General features: G+C 38.7%; 1 protein-coding gene across 1 annotated transcript; it reads right to left on the minus strand.

The window, feature by feature from the left end:
- Positions 1-13: 13 nt before the first annotated feature.
- Positions 14-12636, minus strand: LOC144647055 (T-box transcription factor TBX5-like). The gene is made up of 7 exons (XM_078506797.1): positions 12075-12636; positions 11673-11940; positions 7437-7710; positions 5150-5320; positions 2117-2184; positions 1842-2005; positions 14-353 (listed from the first exon to the last, which is right to left on the minus strand). Exons 1-7 carry the CDS (start codon positions 12220-12222, stop codon positions 103-105), a joined length of 1344 nt encoding a protein of 447 aa, XP_078362923.1. The 5' UTR covers positions 12223-12636; the 3' UTR covers positions 14-102.
- Between the last annotated feature and the right edge of the window lie 8359 nt (positions 12637-20995).

A 20995-nucleotide genomic window follows, 5' to 3' on the forward strand; every position in this document is an offset into this window, starting at 1 on the left:
AAAAGCCCTCAGAGAACCTTCCGGTTTTAATAATGAAAATTCTCGTCGTAATTTCCAGATTTAATCCAATTTAGGACAATTTATAAAATTACAAGTGATTTGCTATTGGCAGCTTTCATCGCTCGAAGAAGACCTGCTTTGCCTTGTGGGATATGGCATTGCCCTGTGCATGCGTAATGATTGATATGTACGCTGACCATATCCAGGGCTCGTCGGCGATGTCGGCGACATCGGGCTAGATCCCATGTGACCCATCATTTGGGGCATCATGGGAAGATATCCTCCTGGCGGCGAAGAATTAGGGAGGCTTCTGGGAATGTGTGTTAGTGGAGTTCCTCTGTTTTCGTACGGACCTAAAATAAATGTAATTGAGGGTTAGTCCCTGTAGTATCCAACAGTGTTATTGCCAGGGAACAAAGCCCTGTTCTAGATGAAATGTCGTTCAGAGGTTTGACTAGTCAGTCAAAGAAGTCAAAGAAGTTGCTAAAGCAGGATGGTGTATTCAGAGGCGCTTTCTTATTGCTGTGTTTCATCTGGAAAAGGACCGTAAATTTGTTGAGTAACTGTAAGATGTTTTGCTTACGATTTGCTATTGCACTTGTTTCCTCAATAACTAAGTAACTGCAAAAGCTCTCTTTCTTTAGCCTGATAAAAAATCTTGCATAAAGCTAGTCCAGTCCCTGAACTCTTTCTTCCGCGCGCCCCTTATAGGGGCTGAAACCACGCCTGGGTTCAACCTAGTACTAGCATAAAGCGAATTATGAAATTATTAACTCTCATCCTCAGTTTATAATTATGAAGAAATGGAAACACATTCCACTTAACAATTAGACTACGAGCCCGAGTTTTCTATGAGCGAATAGTTAACGAGGCGTAACTTTAAAAGATTATATGCAGTCCAAGCCTACCATTTTATGAACTTTTTAGCCAAAAACCAAGAAAAATCCCGCACGATTGTGTTCTATCAGCGAGCTCATTAACCCTTTAACCGTTTTTTTGTTGTGGGCTTTTCTAAGAAGGTTTGTTGTCACTGGTATTAGGAGCATAACAAACAGTTGAAAGTATGTAAACTATATACGGTTTTTAAAAGCACAGAATGTGCTTTCCGCTGTTGATGAGAGTTTGATTGACAGGTGAACCCCTATGGAGTTATGACGTCATAAATGTACATTTTTGGTAATATTTAACCTATGAAAGTTAATTATTTGTAGTTAAACAATCAAGAGAATAAGTGCTAGGAGATTTTGCGGGCTAAAATATGTAATAACAGTCTGTAACAGACTGACTGACAAAATTTCAGTTAAATAGATAAATTTGTTTGCAAGAATGACAACTTTGAAGTTGGCAGATTTTCACCCTTTATTTTTCATTTTTCACTAATATGCAAGATCACAAAGTTGGTTTGAACACAATCAGTTAATTTTAAATGGTCTCTTCCATATCATAGTTCTTTTGAAAGAGCAATATCTTCTCATACTTAAGAAGACCAGATCAACTTATAAAACTTCATTATTTTTTCATAGCGCGTATGTCAAGTCATCGTTCGCCGGCGAACGATAACTAGAAGAAAAAGCGTAAAAGGGTTAAAAACTCGGGCTCGTAGTCTAATCGTTAAATAGAAAACAATAGGAGAACCAATCAGGTTCGCAGATTTCCAATAGAACACGACTGAGTTCTGTTTTTGTCTTGATTCTCCTCACAATAATAAAATTGTACCCGGGTCATTATAAGAAAATGTAAACTTTCTGTTGTCCAGTTTCTCTACTTGAAACGCAACATACTTTGGCAAATGTAAAACGAAGCCAAATATTTATAGACATGTTCTGATAAATATTTCCCACCTGGATACGAAAATGCTGGATTCATGGCTGGAGGCACTGGCCGGGGAGCCTGGGGCCGTGGCACTTGAACCTCGTTTCTTGGAGCTACCATGTCTCCATGTAACCTGGCACGAGCTGTCGCAGCTATTTCTCCTTGGTCAAGTTGCTTCATGACTTCCATCACGCTACATTGTAAAATCGGGAAAAAATGGTTATTTTTTACGAAATGATTTTCTTATTCGAGTAATTTTCTTTGCCAGCCTCGTTCTTAGAACGAGACGAATAAAAATACCCACCAGTCATCGGGGTCGCAATCTCGGAATCCTTTGGCAAACGGATTGCTGGCGATCTTGAGTTGGGTTATCTGAAACAAACAATTCAACTAAGTTAAATTTGCCAGTTTGCTGAGATTAAGAGCTCACGCTACAAAAAACCATCATCAACTCCAAGTTAGCATTTTCTTTATTGCTAAGAAAAAACTGATCACATAAGGTCGAAAAATCAATGGAAAGAAAATCAGTTTACCAACATATACCCGCTACCGTGACTTCGAGCCATATAGGTGAAAAAAAGGGAAAACGTTACATTTACTGTGGATAGAACCGTTTCATTTAATTTCTTATCGGAGCAACTAGACCAACAACCCCATATTCCTTGCGACGTTTCACTTGGGTATGGTTTATGTCTGACTCGGCAAGAGTTTGCGGAATGAAAACAGAGTGTTCTTTTGCGAGCCATTAATTAAAATACTCCATTTGTAAGTACATATTATGGCTAGCAAAACAACGTTGACATTCTTCTGTCGATTTCTCAGTGGGCTCTTCCGGTATTATCATGGTTTTAGTTGAAGTAGGATTATCTGGTCATATATATATGCCATAAAAAGCCAAGTGCCTATGTTTATTGGTCACTATCTTAAGAAAACTAACACTTCAATTTAAGTAGCTACTCGAACTCGTGTAAATTAAGAGGCATTATTTCCCGTAGCATGTTGTGATCATACAAGATAATCTAATTAAAAGGGGGCAAGAAGTCTTTCTCTTTAGAGGGTGAGGTCATAAAAAGATGCCAGGTATTTAAAACTCTCACGTATGTCTTACAAAAACAGCATTAAATGTTTCTTTAGAACAGCTTTACAATATAGAAATAAACTTTCGCGTATACTAGAAAGTGGTAGAATTATGAAATTCAAATAGGTTGCTATTTATAACTGATCCCAGTAGCAAAACTAACACGTTTTATTCTTTTCACAAGGATAAAATTCTTGAGCAGATACAGACTTAAAATAGGCCAAAAATGACCCGCACCTGTCAAAGCTAATTATAAAAAATACTAATATATAAATCTCTTATATCAAAAAAAATATTTTGTGAAAAGGCCCTGATTGTGCAGTAATTCGTCTTGAAAAAGAACCACTTGGACAAAAAACGTCAATTTTAAGATTTACACGGATTGTGCCTAAAACGGTTCAGCAAGTGGTTTTAATACGATCTGAAAGGAATGTAATTGCTTCGTAAACTTGTCACAGTCGGTTCTATTCAGGGATTACAGCTAGACTGACAATCAATTGACACCAGTTTCCGGTTTTCTCACAGCGAGTTATTGCCTCGAGGCGTTTCAGTTCGGGGTCAAGGCAATAAAACAGGTAATAAATAGCAAAACGTCTTACTAATTTTCGTGCGTGTCATCTAAGACAACGAAAATCTCTCTGGAATCCGATTACTTTCAATAGAAATATTGTTGGTTGCGGTCAGATAAATCGAATTACAAAACAGACAAACAAGGTGCCGTGAAGTATAGACGTTTTTGTATTTTAAGCAAGCTCATGCAAGCAGTGAACTTCCATGGAACGTATCCAAAAATGGCTGTCAAAACTATTTTTTACCAAAATGATTTTGGCCGTATTTTTTTAAAAGAGATTAATTAATACATAAAAAGGAATTACAAAACATGTGATCTTGAGAAAGTTATGTATTTCATTTTTAAGACATTAATGCTATATAATATTATCGTGAAGAAATTTTAAAATATTGTAAGGTCTGAGACAGCATATCAAACCTAGCCTCGTTTACATGTTCTCCTTTACCATTCTCCCAAGCGAGGCCGAACTGAATCAGAAGAAAACATTTTATGTAATAAATTGATTTTGTTTTACACCCTTATACCTAAAAGCCAAGTTAAACATGATTTTAATATCTACTGAAAATAGCCTATCGAAGTTGTCATCGAATAAGAACATTGCTAAAACCTAAACACAGTGACTCATATTGACCCAATTTTTATCGTTCGCATGTAATTGGTTTCAAATGATTCTTGCTAAGTGTTGAAAATCAACGACAGTCATTATTTAATACGGCGTATGTCTATATTCCCTAGTTCTAATGTTCCAGTATTCATGCATCACATGTATGGACAGAAACCGACGTTTGCAAGAAAATTGAACTGAGGGCTGCAAGTTTTGAGTTATCTCAAAACCGTTGAGAATGTCAAATCACGCCCATGTTGTTTGAATTACTGATAATCTCTAATCTGTTGACTTTCAGCTTGATAAATGTAGAGTGTCTTTGGTCGGTTAAGAAGACTTGACTTGTATTTATCTTATCTTGCTGATGGAACCAAAATCTTTTTCTTTTTCGGTCAGGGGGTCGTTGGTTTCAGTGACAGCGTTAAAAATCGAGCCCAGCCCTCTAAAGTTGTGTTGTGACGAGACCTTATTGACTAGTTCGTGGTTTTTCTCTGTCCTTTTGAATAATGCCCTAATCCTTTGGAATTTTCACTATTGTTGATCAATTACTTGTTCATTTTAAGATTTATTTTTAGGCGTATTTGATGTTTGTCTTGTTTTGTAAACTGTTATTTTGAGGTTTCCTTTGATTTGAAGGTAGTTTTGAGCACCTTTTAAAAAATTCATGACATGACATAGTTTCTTTAAAATTTGACTGAAGACTTTTTTTTACTTAACTTAGTTCAATCAAAAGTTGAAGAAGATTTTCATGAACGAAGGATTCTTGGTATAATTTAGTTCATCCAAGGGTCCATTCCAGATTCAATTTCATCATCTGATGATGTAAGCCTAGCGTTGCCTGGTGACGACATCGACCAAAAAAAAAAATACACGACTGAGATAACACGAGGGTGCTATACATGCACGACTTAACATCATATTTGTCTTAAAATTATAAATACGGAATCAAGCATGCAGATTGTTACTATAAAGCAATTGATCAACTTATAGAGGAAACTTTCTTTAAATAGAATAAAACTCTTCCAGCAGTACAATAGAGAAATGTACGAATGTCAGGAGGTAGATTTTGTACGCTGACACATACCATATGATTCTGATAAGCTGTGACAGCCATGAACTGCGTTTCAGCAAAAATGAACGTGCGCAAGTGATCCTTGTTCATTTCATGGAGATTCGCTCTGGTGCTTCCTTTCTCGGATTCGTCGAGAATTACGTGGAATCGAGGCTGGTACTTGTGCATGGAATTGAGGATAATCTGCAAGACAAAACGAGAGCCAATCAGAACAGTGGAACTGTGTCATGGACCAATCAGTACTCGAGCCAAACCGGTATCAAGCGCGGGAAAATATGCAATTTACGTCAAGCGCGGGAAAAAGATGTAACCGGTGCCAAGTTCGGGAAAAGATGCACCGGTGTCATGCGCTAGAAAAGATGCAATTGATGTCAAGCGCGGGAAAAAGATGGGGTGTCAAGCGCGGGAAAAGATGCACCAGTGTCAAGCGCGGGAAAAGATGCAACCGGTGCCAAACGCGGGAAAAGTTGCGCAGGCAAATCATAAAATGGTTTGTTTTCAGACCTCAGTTCAACACAGAAATCAAACAACTCCTGATGATCGAATGAGTTAATAAAGTGGATTCGGACATAGATTCAGCCCGGTTGTAAAGAATTGGCGATGAGTTTGCCAGGACCCTCGTAATACAAAGTTTGAAAGTGCATCCAGGCTCGTGTAACGTTTTCCATGAGAAGTTCACCTTGGAGAATTTTCTGAGCTTGCGATTTTTGGCGAAGTTGCTAAGCAACATAGAATATAAGTGACACGTGTTAACTCGGATTCCGAAGGAAAAATATTTCCTTTCTAGCTGATATTTAATAAAGTACAATCTGTATTAGTTAAGTTTTTGTTTTTTTTTTTTTTTTTTGGGACATTAAATCCCACGTTTATCGATCATCTCATTATATAGTGATAAATGAGTTTTATTTGAACAAAATTCTACAATAATTTGAGTGTCGAAAGATCCAATTTTAGGTTATTGCCAAACCTTAAACCACACTCTATGATCCGTGCAGACAGTCGTTCAATTAACTTGTCTTCCTCGATAATTTTTCCGGTGCCGTCTCTTTTAAACGTAAACTAAGTGCAATAATCAGAGATTATGTCTCCCAAGTTGAAGTCAACAACCAAATTAAAAATATTGCTTAGTTGTTGCCAATAATAACAAAAGCTTAACGAGAATTTCCCTCCGGGTCAAGTGAAGAACTCCTTAATAGTGCAAAAATAGCGGATGCTGCTAACAGAAACACCCGAATTGTTATTGGAGGTTTTGTTCAAAAACAACTCATTTTACACACTGCAATTTTTAATCGATAATGGACGTGAGTTTTAATAAACTTTAATAAAAGGGTGGTTGGCTTTTTACTACCACGGTTATTTTCAAAACCCCTGATATATATAGCTTGTTTAAAGAGGTTTGCTTGTTTGCTCTTGAATTCACTATGTCATGTCTTAAAGGTAAGGTAAACGTTAAGGTAATTTATTTAGTGTCAAATACACAGAAAGTGGCCTCCAAAGCCCGAACCAGAGGCACTCGAAGTTTTAGAACAAAAGTTAACGAATAGATCGCTTAATTATAAATGTACGTATAAAGGGCCTATTTCGACTTAATTTCGAGGAAAACCACAAAGCCAAAGCCGTGGCAGGCAGTTGGAGAAGGATTATAAATTAAATTAAGTGTTAGGATTTCAGATGATTAATAAGAATTTCCGCGCCTAATTCAGAAACAAAAATAATGAATTTCCTGAAATTTTAGACGTAAACAATTTTAAATGACGGGAAAAATACTTCGGCCCACCTAGTAGCTTCGGAAAAATATGTCGCAAAATATAGTAAGCAAAATAATTTCTCGCGAATATGGTTCAGATTAGCGCAAAAAAGATAGGAATTTTTAATATCAGAATCTAGTTTCCAACCATTCCCTATTAGTTTGTCAAGATAACTTGCTGATAAGTACGTTATTTTTTCTAAGGAATTCACAGAGAAGTAAACAACATGAATGTGTACGTGAAACTATTTTCATATTTTGTCCACCTACATTTTTTTCGTGACGAAACGTCGAACGTTTTAGATAACACGTGATCATGCAACTTAACCAATCAGAAACTTGTGATATGGTGACGTATGCCACGAAATTCGCGCCTTTTTTCTAAATTGCTAATGCGGCTTCACTTCATGAATTCGTAGACAAATCGATCGAAAGAAGAGGCATTTACTGCCACGGATAAACTCAAGGAAAATTTGTTTAAGCTTTTTCGTCTCTTACAAATGATAGTTCATACAGGTTTTAGAAAAGGAAAGAACCACTTTCGCGACTTACATGCCCGTTGTCATCCATAAGGTTGTTGGTCAGTTTAAGTTTGTCAAAAGACACGATTTGTTTCATCCATTGCTGTCCAGTGCAGGGTGAGTCGGGGTGAATGTGCACTCTCCCAGGTACACTGGAGTCTGCTTTGCCTGCTACCAACCACTTGGAGCTGTGAAACGCGTAGCGATAGCGTTTGTCATCTACGGGTACAAAGTCCATCATTAGGATGTACTTGGACGAGGGGTCCAATCCTTGAAGGCGCACTTGGAATGTAGGAAACATGCGCCTAAAGAGAATAAGTTTGAAGGCATTTGTCAGTGTTTTCATCTCCGCATTACAAGGCGTGTCTTTTTAACTACATAAACAATCAAATAAGTAAACAAAGAAACGAACGATGATGTACTCATCGGTGAATTCCTATTGATAAATTGCACATTTCCTAAAAGTCAAACCTTAGATGGCTATTCAAATGGAAGCCATTGCGCAGTTCTTTTATGTTGCACTGTTTACTAAGTGTCAGTGCTAGGCGGTTCTGACGTGACGACTCTGTGGATGGACCTCTAGTGTTGTAACTATTTAAATAAAAGCTTTTCAGGAGTGATGCTGTTTTTATAATGCTGTACTGACTTTTACTAACTTTGACATGTAATTCTACTAGTATGTGTGACCATTGAAAACAATCTATTGAGCAGTACTTTCATATGGATATGGTGCTGTTTATTATGCTGTACAAGGTGCGGTCCTCGACTAACCTTTTAACTGATGTTTGTGGATGAAATTTGTATGAGCATTATGAAAGCCACTGAGCAGAATTTTATTGTAGCTAGTTCTGTTTATTGTGCTGCACAAAGTAATTCTAATTTTCAAATCTATAGATAAAACTCTACCTGGTGTGCGACCATTTAACTCGGAAAGCTACGTTGCAGCACTCTCGTGTGGAACCGCTGTTTATTACACAGTACAAGGTGTGTCCAGCTTTTGCGTTTTCAAATGAACAACTAGCATGTAGCTATTCAAATAAAAGCTATCCCGAGCAGTACCTTTATGAAGTGTTGTGTGTTTTCAACATTTTGCAAAATGAATTTTTTTTCTAAACTCGACCACTTTTGGGAGTGAACTGGAGTAATGTTTACGTGCGAGTATAACAGGTTTTGAGGCAACCTCCACAGCACGAAAATTGGGATTTACATTAAATTAAAGGTGGTTAAATCTGGTGTAAAGTCGGTTATCCAACTTTACACCATCAATTAAATGTTGTTAAAGGTGGTTAAACCAAGCTTTACACTACCGTGTGTAAATGTGATTTAAAGTTGGTGGAAAGGAGTCTCTTTATCTGCCTTTATCTTGAGAGTAAAGCTGGGATAAAGGTCAGCTTAAAAAATGTAAAGTCAGTGTATAGCTGAATAAATTCCACTTTATTCCAGCTTTATTTAAGCTTTACACCACGGTAAAGTTATATTTTCATGCTGTGCTCAGACCCTGGGAACGAGGTTGGTTTTGAGGTTGGGATAGTCTTTTCTCAACCTTTGAAAGACACTGCAAACCTGGGGAACACTCGCTGGCTACGGGAAGGTCGGGATCCTTTACAGCTAGTTCAATCTTCGCGGGAGGCAAGTAGGATAGACAGAACTTTTAAAGCCAAGCACTTTCTTTACTTCCAAGAATATAACCAAAGAGATTATTTTTAATAAACCAAATAAAACCGGATAATGGCATTTTCTCTCTCCAAACAATTAACTTTAGGATGTCGCTGCATTAAGCTTGTCTATAGATTAACAGCCGAAAATAAGACACATAAACAAAAAGATGGAGAAAATATAGCTTAATAAGCAGACAAACTGAAATACAAACAAACAAGTAAACTGCAAACGTTTTAGGAAGTTATCGACAGAGAAGTCTATAATTACAACCAATGCAAATGTCTTTACGGCGCATGATGGCTTAATTCACGTTCGAAGAGACTTTCCTTTCCCTTTTGGCACATGCCTTAAATGAAGTACAACATGAAATACCTCGAAAGAGGAGGAATTGGTGTGGAAGTGATATAGAACCAACACAATACACCCAAGACGTAGCGATGATTTTCTGTTTTCTCGTCACCTGTCTGCTTGAAAATGCACTGATATTGTAGGGAGAAATGAGTGTTTTACATTCCCGGAGGAAGTCTGGTTATATAAGCATTGCCGGTCTTGGACATTAAGTCTCTGCTGAGAACTCAGTGACAATTTAGTAGTAAGGTAGGTAGGTAATGTAGGGAATAGCAAAGGTTTTAAGAATCAGAGTAAAAATTTTAAAAAAATTTTTATTTTTTTTTTTTTTTCGGGGTGGGGAAATTTGTTTTTTTGGAAAGAAAAAAAGAAAAAGGAAAAAAAGAGAAGGAGAAAAAAAAAAAAAAGGGGGGGAAAGGGGGGGGGGGGCGCCCCCCCCCCCCCCCCCCCCCCCCCGTAAACTAATTTTTAATTAGACTATGTATATCTCACTGTTTATATCGCCTTTGTCCTATCGTATATAATAATAGGATTTTGTCCTCAGCAGACTCAAACGGTAAAACTACATTGCATTCCTGATTTCAATTAGTTCCGACTCAGCTAGGAGGCCACGAAAGACGTTAGGCAATGTGAAATGTCAAGTGCTGTGGGTTATTTGATTAATATTTTCAATCAAATTCCTCGAAAGTAAATTAGTAAAAGCTACGTGGAAGAGAAAAAAATATATACGCGACTATTATATAAATCTGCTTGCACAAAAATTGCACAGCACTGCAAAAACGACTATTTCATGGCAGGGAAGAACTGTAAAAGAAATACACGATATGCGAAGAAAAGGTCATACATAATTGCTTAAAAAGGTTGTAATTTTTAACTAATACAAATGATTTGTAAGGAAAAATTACCGGATTAATCTAGAGGAAAACGATTTTACTGATTTCCAAGCACCTAAAATGGTTTGTTGCAACGAAATCTAATAACGCAACAAATGGTCTAAAATCTTGGGCTTCGTCTTTCAAGGACAGGGTAGCTCTTCTAAAGTTAATTAAATTGACGTCATTCACTTCAGATGATACTGAAACTTTGCCCCAAGGAAGCACAAGAATGCAACGGAAGGATTATTTCTCAAATCAATTACTAGGCTGTTTTAAGTTTCAATCAACGTTGTTTACCTTATGGTTGTTAACTTGTGGCTAAAACCCTCCATTAAATTGAACGAAAGGGTACGTTCGTGCTTGTTTTCATCCCTTACCTTTTTAGCCTACAATCGTTTGGTACGCGGTCTCTAAAATCTTCTGCAGAGCTGTATTTAGTTACTTAAGGTCAGAAGTACTGTATTTTTAAAAGTGCCACTTCTTTAAATAAGAGCTTAAAAGCGTGCGGCTTAAAGCAATAAAATCTTCCAGTATTTTAGAATCCATGAGTTACCAAGCAAAAAGCTAAAACTCAAGGGAAAAAACAACGCCGCGCGCGAAAATTGTGCCCTTTGCAATTTTGATCAGAATCTTCGGTCACTTCGCTTCGCGAGCTGAAATAAAGAATATAGAGCTCTAGCGACTTCAGTTTCCGCTCTAATTCATCTCCCATTTTCACCTATGCTTTCCACAACAGTGTTTTTATTGCTGTATTGTTGTCGTGTAATTTCTTCGAGCCATCCGTCAACGAGCAACTTATTGCCCATTCCGTTTGGTGTTTAGATCTTGTAATTACACCCTGGTTCCTTTTCATCATAATCAATCTTTCACGGCTGCTACGCTGTCGTTTGTCTGAAAACCTCTAAATAAAAGCGACAATGGACATCCGTGTCCCATCGCTAGAACTCCATTTCTGATGAAAGATTTACAAGAATCGAGAAACATAGATCTGTACTTTGAAGCAATTATCGTTTTTTTTCCCTTCACGCCGAAAGATATTTTAAGCACATGTGCTTTGTACTCGAGTTTTCGATTTCCTGTTTATACCTCCCCAGGTTTGCAGACAAATTTTCGAAACCAGAGATTTTGTATCGGTTGTGGTTGCAAGCAAAGGGTCAGCAAAAGGAGGCGATTTCTCCCTCGAAATCACGGAACCAGTATTGGAAATCTGATATGAAAAATCACTGTATCTATTATTAAACAAAATAGAAATCTTGAGATAACTAAATGAGCCTACATTAACTTCACCTTGGATTAGACCTTGATAGGGGCAATAAACAGTAAAGTGGAGTAAGAATAGAAGGCTACCCCTACTAAGCTAAATGAGTGCGTGATTTAAAAAGTACCTTCCTGCTTTTGTCACTATCATCTCTGTGCCTAGTGAGTGAAATTCCTCCCACAAACTCTTCATTTCCAAGTCGACTCGTGCGTTTATTAACCCACTGCATAATGGCCTTGAAACTGCGGCTTGAGAGCAGGAAGATTGAACTGGAGGCGGACTTGAAGCAGGGGAGTTCCCTGTATCGCTCTCCTCGTCCGAATCCTCCGGCATTAGCTGTTTATCTAGTCCTCTCATGGGCGTTCTCTTCCCCGTTCCTACGTTCATGAGGCGCTCTGAAAAACAAATTACAAGCACAGACGGTAATGAACTCTCAGGAAAACCGCAGGGAACGCTATCCGGCTGCAATGATTGATGGCGCGCGCGATATGGGTTAGAGTCACATCTCTGCGTGCGCGGCGTAATTTACCTTCCATTTCTCTGAGCAGCACTTGCGAGTTCCAGTGATAGTTTGGATTCTGGTGCAAAAACGCGAGGTCTGCGAGTTGTGCTCGGTCGATCAGGTGTGCAATGGAGAAAGCGTTCGCCTTAGGGGACAGAAAACCAGAACTGTCCATAACACGGAGTTAATATCCGATAAAAGGTCGAGTTTGGCTCGCTAGATTCGATTGCTGATTTGCGTTGTCTGGTGATGTGGTCTGTAGTGATGTCCTTATGTTAGATGACCCAATCCGCATACGTGCTGGTAAAAATCCGTGCCAAGAGCTGGAACATATCCCTTAACCATTAATTAGTTAATTGACGGGCACCGACATTGTCAGTTGTGGCGTATGGAATTTTTTTCAGGCTCTAAAACGATCGATTCACGTGGATTCGAGCCTCTGCAGGCATGCACGCGCATAATTTGTTAGCTTATCTGAGATGAGCGCTGCAATTGCGGATCAGTGGGCTAACACTCTTCTTGGACACATCGGGTTCGGATTTTGGAGTGGATTGATGAACGAAAGGTTGTTAATGCATTTGCTGTATTAAAAGGTACTATTTTATTGCCCGGGGTCGTAACCCCATCCTAGATAGCGCAGGGGGTACATCTGCTGTCCTCATCAGCCGCTTTCTGTCAGTCAACTTGTTGTAAACCAGGTGTAAATGAGGCCTCGTAGATGAAATCCGTTTTCCACAACGACATTATCACACTTAACTCGACAAAATACGCGGTAATCCGTTAGTTTTCAAGTAGGTATTTGTTTTGGCGCTCATTATTTCCGAAAATCGGGCATCGCACAAGTTAGACGAGCCATGGAGGAATGTTAAGGGAATTTTTGTCGTTTCCTATTTTAATAACGCGAGGCACTGAACGTATCAAATTTTCCAAGGAATGCAGCAACGATTAAACCAAATAACTTAAAAATCTGCTTGGTTTGCTCTAATAGGAGGTTACTGCAAGCAAAACAAAATCAAGGTCGTTACAGAGAAAACTGAGACATTTGATGTTATGTTCAACAATAATACAATGCTGTGCTTTAATATGTATACAGACAAAAATGATCATCGATCATCGCAGCCCAGGAGTCTTTTTGACCCCAGCTCAGGAACATTGACGCTTAACGCACGACATTACATATATCTGTCAGCAGAAATATCAGTGAAATCTCAACAACGTTACTCACAAATGATAAGAGGTGTGATAGAGAAGGGAAGGAAATAGCTCGTTCTTGAGCGACTATCACTTAGATGTGCGTTTGATTCATCACTTCATGGCACACTTGAACATGCTTACACGCACGCAAAGCACAAACGCGTGCGCGTGTCTATCTCATCATAACATGATTGGTTGTTTTATGAATGACGAGGGGGGGGGCACTCCTCCTAGATTGAAATGTTCGGGGACCCCTTAAGCACGGAGTAATATGGTCTATATAGCACGAAAGGTCGGCATAATAGTAAACTCTAACTATGGAATAAAGGATTATTTAAACTGAAATAATTAATTTCATAATGTAGCTTTTGCAGCCCGGCGCGTACGTTTTGAATAGGTGATAACAAAAATATAAGGATAATAATTGCAACCGCTAGTTTCTACGTAACTGGCAACCGTAGGATTTGAGGACAATAAGATTAACATTATTAAAAATTTACGTCTGTAAAAGAGCGCAGAATGGGCTTTTGGTGAGAACCAGCAAGATTGGACATTTTCAGTTATAATTTTGCGTTTAATTTTAAATATTACTCATCGATCTACACCAGATAAAGTTTCTGCTGCTCTTTTTCAATGATTAATTCATAGTAATAAATCTCTTATTAGCCAAGATCTCTGGATGTACAGCTTAATATAGTATAGATCAACAAGCCACTCAATCGCATGTTTTGGGTTCAAGGCGAGATAGTTTTCATAGCTGTGCCACGCCATTGTGCGCAATGTTGCTTAGCAGACACACTTTAAAAATTGTTGCGCGCAATGTTACAGAAGGCTATTCTAATCTGCGCGCGATAGCAATTAAGAAACTGCGCACAACCAAGTTAGCCCTGGTTCATAGTCTGTACATTACAATTAGGTGAAGTTCACATGGAATTGTGATTTATTCAACAACTTTCACAGTGCCAAGAACTTCGTTGAAATGATCTGTCTTTAGTAGCATTTTTTAGTGTTGGGGTGGTACGTTGAAGAAACTTGCTCTCATGACAGCGGTGTAGTAAAAAGAATCAGTTTAGTAAGACCAGTCTCAAAGCAAATCAACTCATGCAAAGAACTTTTTAGCCTGTCATTTTATTTGAATTAGACGGATTTTAAGAAAGTAACTACCGCTCGACGTTAGGTGGGGCTAAAAACGAACGTTTGGATGTCAGGGGTGGGGTACCAATTTTGATATCTAAGTAATCCCCCTCTCCCAACGCGCGCCCTCTTTTGATCATTTCTCGATCGATCGATGAAAAGCGTATTTGCGGATTACTTCTTAAAACGTAACACCTCAATAACTTATGTTGTCTACTGTTTATGATCTAGACGAAGGATGTCGCACGTGCAAATCTTTCTTCAACCTTCGAAAATCAATTTGCTCGCAGCAGAAAAATATTTACACATATTTTTCAGTTCTGGCCACCGTGGTTGAGTCGTGAAACAATACGGGTTTTTATTTTAAACGCAAGCGATAAGAAGTTGAGAAGTGTACGTGCATGCAAAGCAAAATATTTTTTTACACCCTTAGGGCTTACAATCTTTCTCTGTGAGGGCGCACACACGCAATATAGTATTCTTTATTGGAAAGAAGGTCGGGAATGTACCCCATAGGGAATAATACTTGGTCGATAGACTAGACCTTTAGATATCAATTGCGATATCGAACAAAACAAAACATAAATCACCATATATATCCATAGACACACCTTGCGGTTTCATGTATGCTATGTAGATCAAAGCCATATGGCTATCTAAAATTAGTTCTTGTAAAACTCGACGTTTATTCCTTGTTATCAAAAGGCAAACTATTTGCACCTCATCTAGAAGAAATTTGCTCCATCTATAAACATAGCTAGCCGCTCAACTTAACAGCATGAGAGCAAATATGGCACAAAAGATGTTCGCTATGAATTGACCTCGAGAATGGGCATCAGTCAACGTGAGTTAAATCCAATTTAATTTCATCCTGAAAGGTTCTCTGAACTTCGTCTTTCAGTTATGCGTTTGCAAACGCCCTGAAATGTAATGGCTTAGCAATAAATTGCTCATGACTGTTCCAACATTTAAACGTTTGCCGTTCTTTTCACTTCTCGTCCCTCTGCAATACTTCACTAGTGGTGATTGGCTGAGAGCCCTCTTAGAGCTAAAAAGAAAACATTTTAATGGCCTGCTGTCGACAAAGAATGCATTCGTGCATGATAACAACTCTGAGAATAGAACTCTCTTCAAACGTTTCGTGTCAGAATCTCCCCAGGAGCATTTCTAGAATTATTAAATTTGCAGGGTAATTTTGTGGCATCCAAGCCCCCTATTGTCACATAGAAGGGCCTGATGTAAAGGAGAACAAACGCGCAATATCTCAGCACGATGGTGGAATTCTCTATCGAAGCACACGAAAAGTTGAACGGAATTCGAAAGAAGCGCGGGGGCGTTGGAAGAAGCACTTAATTAATTTCCAATGAGCTTGAACTATTTCTTTATTTGTCCACTTATATTGAAAATGGCGAATTAGCTGCAGTTAGGGCAAACTACGTAGGACAGCAACTCTCTAGCTAATTTCTCAGATAGGTCAATAGGGGCCCGACCATTATAGTAAAATCAGCAAATATAGTGCTCTAGCTATAGGCTTATGTGCCATTAGTAGCTGTAAAGTTTTGGAATTTGTTGCCAGATCATCAGATCTGTACAGAAACTAGCGAAAGGGACATAGCTTACAGTCGGTGAACAAGTCGAGCCAAGATTATTCATCCCTTTGTACTCATTGCGTGCCTATGTTGCTGAAAGAAGGAACCGAATGGTATCATATATGCCATCACAGCGGAACCGGACTTGCAAAACTTTTACAGAAAACGGATGTACTCTGAGTCTGATTTTATTTAATTGTTATTACTGAGATGAAAGACAGAAACAACGATCATTGAAATAATGGGAAAGCATTGTTTTATATTAATTTAGACTATTAAACAGTCGTATTTTTTGCGAACGTTCGCGGTCTTCGAACGAATTATCTGGAGCGAGTGTTAAAGACGGAGTTTCACGCCCTACGGGCGTGCGACGCACGCAACGATCTACTTTTTCTGCGCTTCACGCCTTTTGGAAAACAATTTAAGAATAAAAAAACAACTGTTTTGCAGTCTAATATTATAATGTTCTCTTTCTTTATTGTTATAATTAAATTTGAAGATTGTTTTGGAATCAGACAAATACGATTACAAAAAGAAGGAGGAATTAGTGAAAAAAACAACCCGAGCACGTATTGAAAACTAGAAGTATTATCTTTCTGAGTCTTTCTTATCCGCCAGTAAACAATTTTCACAAATCTTAATCGAAAACCCCCTTGCTTCATTCAACATTTAAACTGATCTAACTGTTCTCCAAGCGTCACAAAGTACAGAGTCGTTAATTCAGTGGGGATACCAGCTATTCGGCAAGAGAACGAAACTGTGAGTGAATTTTTTCTTGCAAGTTGAATTTCCACAACAGTACGTTTTTGAAAGGAAAGAACATGGCGGCATTGAGGTACAATAAGATATTCTGAAAATGGAAAGTTGATCATTTTATTACCATATCAAAAAATAGTTGATCGTAATCAACTGCCATTACTGGAACAATTTGTACTAGCTTTTTCTGAAAACGGTCTAGCAGGATGAGATAATAGCCCTTTTAGTACTGTGAGCAGCCACAAGTTAACCATTTCCAAAAACAGCACACGACTAACCCGAGTTAGCCCATTCCTGAAAATTCACGCCAACAAGTAAATCAGATTTTTGGAAATTATAGACAAAGTTAGCCATTTTTCTGATGATTTCTGATGTTGGCCCGTAATTGTGTGGGCGCTCCCATTTGTGGAAATCCCGGAGAGGTTAATTTCTTCATGCCTAGTGGAATTGGTCGGCTAACAGTGCATAATTTGGGAAGGGTAACGGGGGCTCAATTCCCACAAGGGGCCGGGATTCAGCCGTTGGATACGTGGGTTAAGTTATTTTGTGTTGGTTCGTTCTCGCTTCTGTTTTTTTTTCCCCAAATTTTTTTTTGGCGCCCAAAAAGGGGGGGGCCCCAAAATTTACTTGAAACTGATAGGCCGGGAAAGTTTAGCGAAGAACGCTAGCACTCGAGAGAGAGTGGGTACCAGAAATCAGAAATGGCTGATTGCTATGATTTTCAGTTCCATAACTTTTACAAATTGGCCATTTTAGATAAGACATAGCTGCCCCGTTTCGACGGAGAAATGGTTCACTCGTAATGTAGAAGTCTAGGACAGCGGCCATTTTCTAGAAACATGGAGAGCTCACATTTTAATTTGTAACTAGCAAGTCACAGAACTCCTAAACTTAAATAGCTCTAAATTAGCTCGCATTCAAAGAACTGGCCTTGTTAAATTACCTGAGCGGTTAAATACAAAGACTCTTCTCCTCCCTCTCAATTCCGCCGACATGTTCATTACTGGAATTCTTCAATGGCGGTAGGCGCTAGACTAGACGGCGGTCGTTTTGATCTGAAGAGGTCTCAAAATTTTCTAACCAGAGCAAAGCATTCCAGATCGTAATCAACACAAGAGTACTTGAGATACGATCCGAACTGCACGAGAAGAAAAGATTTGAAACTTAGCAGGCGCAAAATGTGCTGAAAACGGCTTCCCCGAAATAATACCAAAATCGGACAATTCTCTTGAAATATGAACATTCCGATCGGAACCTCAGTTTTTTATAGAAGTGAAAAAAGGACTGCGAGTTTTCGGTGCGTGCCTTAAAAATCTTTCTGCCTCCCAGGGGGTAATTGAAAAATAAAGGCAAATTCGGTGACAATTTTTTTTATATAATTAAATGCAAAAACAAAACAGTCCTGGAAAATTGTACTGATTGAGGAATTAACCATCAATAAACGCACCGTATCTTCCAAAAACTTGTCCAATCTTCAGTAATTAACTTTTCTGAATCACGCGCGGAATAGTCGCGCGTGAGAACCGACAATTTGCTAATGGTTTCGCACGCACGACAGTACCTTACGTAAAAACCTCGTTTAACACGAAAATGTTGTTCCACACGAAAGTGTCACTATTTACAAAAGAAAAACTGGAACAAAATTTGATAACTTTTTGTGAGAAATGAGATCTTAGTATCGCAGAGCTTGGTCCTCATAGCCATTATTAAACTATTCTTGGCAGTAAGTGCATGCTAAGTTTCGTGCGGGAATACAGTCTATGACTCAGTACAATTTGAATTAAGGCCATATATTGTAATTGCCGGGGCCTTCCTTCTTATGTACAGGATAGGTCTCGATAAAGCAAGAATTAGCGTGAAGACTGATTGAACCACCAAGATACCTCAAAACGCCCCTGTGCTGACTTTCGCATATATCAGCCAATCGATTTATTTTACTGCCACGTCTTTAACACTTAGTCGTGACCAAGAAAAACGACAATTATCCAAGTCGATGAATGATCTCTAGTTGCCCCTCATGGAGCGCTCGAATAATGTAGCAAAAGGGGTCAACAATGTCCTCAAATGTGTCCTCGAACGCTGAATGACGACCATGAATGTAATGCGTTTTTAAAGATACTGTTCGAAATAATGTTTCATGCACTTAATTCTGACTTCGCGCGACGCCAAGCACTTCGCGTTGCGAGCGTTCTTCCTTGGTGGAGGTGACAATGATGATGGCGTTGATGAACTCACAAAGGAAGTCTTATAAAATAAGCTGAGGAATAAAAGAGGATTTTGTTATATTGACTATATTTGCCACGTGAATGGTTATATCGCAGCTACGCTTTCAAAACATAAAGCTTTTTTCTCACTTCCTCTCTAACTTCCTTTTGATTATCTGCGGTTTTGCCGCGGTTCGGCATTTCAGTACGCGGTAATCTCTTTGACTCTGCGATAATCTGAAGATTAACAAAACCAAACTCCACAAGACCAACTTATGGGGCTATATACAGGCTATAAACAGAGGGAGGTTTTGAGCTGTATTTAGCAAAAATCTTGGTTCATATTTTTAATTATTTTTGGTCGCCTTCCAAGAAATTTGTGCGTTCGTCGGCAGAGGACTGTTAATTCACTGGGGTCAAAGTTCCTCCACCCCTCTAAAAATGTCTGAGTCAGTTTTATCGATTCACAGTTCCAGAGACTTCAAAAGGTAATAATCGGAAAAGATAGAGAGGCATAGTCGATAAATGAAAGTAAAATGGTATATAGTTTTTGTGTTTGGGGTTTAGTCATCTCAAATTAAAATTTGAGGAAACTGACTGTATAAAGAGGGGCCGCATTCTTCGAAATTGGGGGTGGGGCTATCCTTCTGATGGTTCTCAAACCCTACAGAATTTATATTGTATATTGTACCTACAAGTACCTTAGCTATCCCTTTGTAAACAATGAGTTTCAAGCCGATTAAAAGTAATTTCATTTTTTTTAAATTAAAATTTACTCTATTTTCTATCAAATAGTGATTCCCGAACACATATAGAACCAGAATACGCCCCCGTGATCTGCTCGATCGATCGATCACACAAAAAGCAATAACAAATGTTTCCGACAGTTTCCAAGTGATTATTTTTACAGCAACAAGTTCATTTGCAAAGAAAAATAGGTCAATTTATCCTTTTGGGATCTGTAGCAGCTTGCCCCATGGCTGTCAGTATCTCGGATCTTACAAAAACAACAAAACCTGCCGGATCGTGTGTTTTCTGTCGAAATTCAAGCCGGCAAAATGACAAGTTCGGGGTCGTTCAAAATAGCTCTTATGTTTGCTGCGAATATCAAGTTTTCAACGTTAGTAATGACTATTTTTCGATCGATGTAACAGGCAAAAGGTATGCTTTACAAAGCGAGCTTAAAGCCCCGATCCCTCCTTGCAGCCCTATACCTTTTGTTGGAACAATAAATTATATCGCGTAAGTCTGCATGCAGAGGTGAGATTTTGAGCAAAATCGATCAAATTCACGACATCTGGTTTTTGCCAGAGATTTAAGTGAATGCGCTGGAATTTCAATAACTCAGGCTTCAGACACGAATGAGAGCCACCTTTTTATTTTGGCTTTCAATTATTTTTTCCAACGCTCGTACTTCCCCATCTCTCGATCGTAAAGCCGCTCTCTTGATTTCATTTGCAGTTTGTCCCGATAATATGGTCGATGAAAGATGCTTTTTAAAATCCTGTAATTCACCGCCCGATGAAGGCAAACCGAGCAACAACAATCGCTCACCCCGGTTGATTGACACCTTGTTAATAAAAGAGCGCGAATGATAACAAAGAATTATGGCGTAATTGTTTTGCTAGCGCGCACACTGTCATTCGCGTTTGTTTAACAATGTCAATTAAAGAGCAAATCTAACACCTCGAAATTAGGATGTTTGCGCAGAAACGTTCTCTCTGAGAGCGATGCGCCGAACTGAAAGGAAGTAGATTATTCTGGTGAAAGTCTCCTTACGTATCTCGCCATCTATAAGCTAATGACCTTCTCTCAAGCCTTAGTCGGGTCATAACTACCCGATGATGTGAAACTTTAACAGCCTCGAAGTCAACCACATAACAGATTGCATTTTATAGCTCTTAAACTCACGTGCAAAAACAACAACATTGCTCGAGGATCAAATTATGGAATTTACACAGCGAGATTTGCGGTCACCCCGTTGCGTTCTTAACGGGATAAAGAATATATGATCGTTCTTGACCTGCTAGGAAAATCATTGTTTCTTTTATTTCTCGTGTCCGAAAATAGC

The sequence above is a fragment of the Oculina patagonica genome, chromosome 3 (assembly GCF_052425735.1).
Source record: "Oculina patagonica isolate OP01 chromosome 3, crgOcupat, whole genome shotgun sequence".
In the NCBI taxonomy this organism is placed as follows: domain Eukaryota; kingdom Metazoa; phylum Cnidaria; class Anthozoa; order Scleractinia; family Oculinidae; genus Oculina; species Oculina patagonica.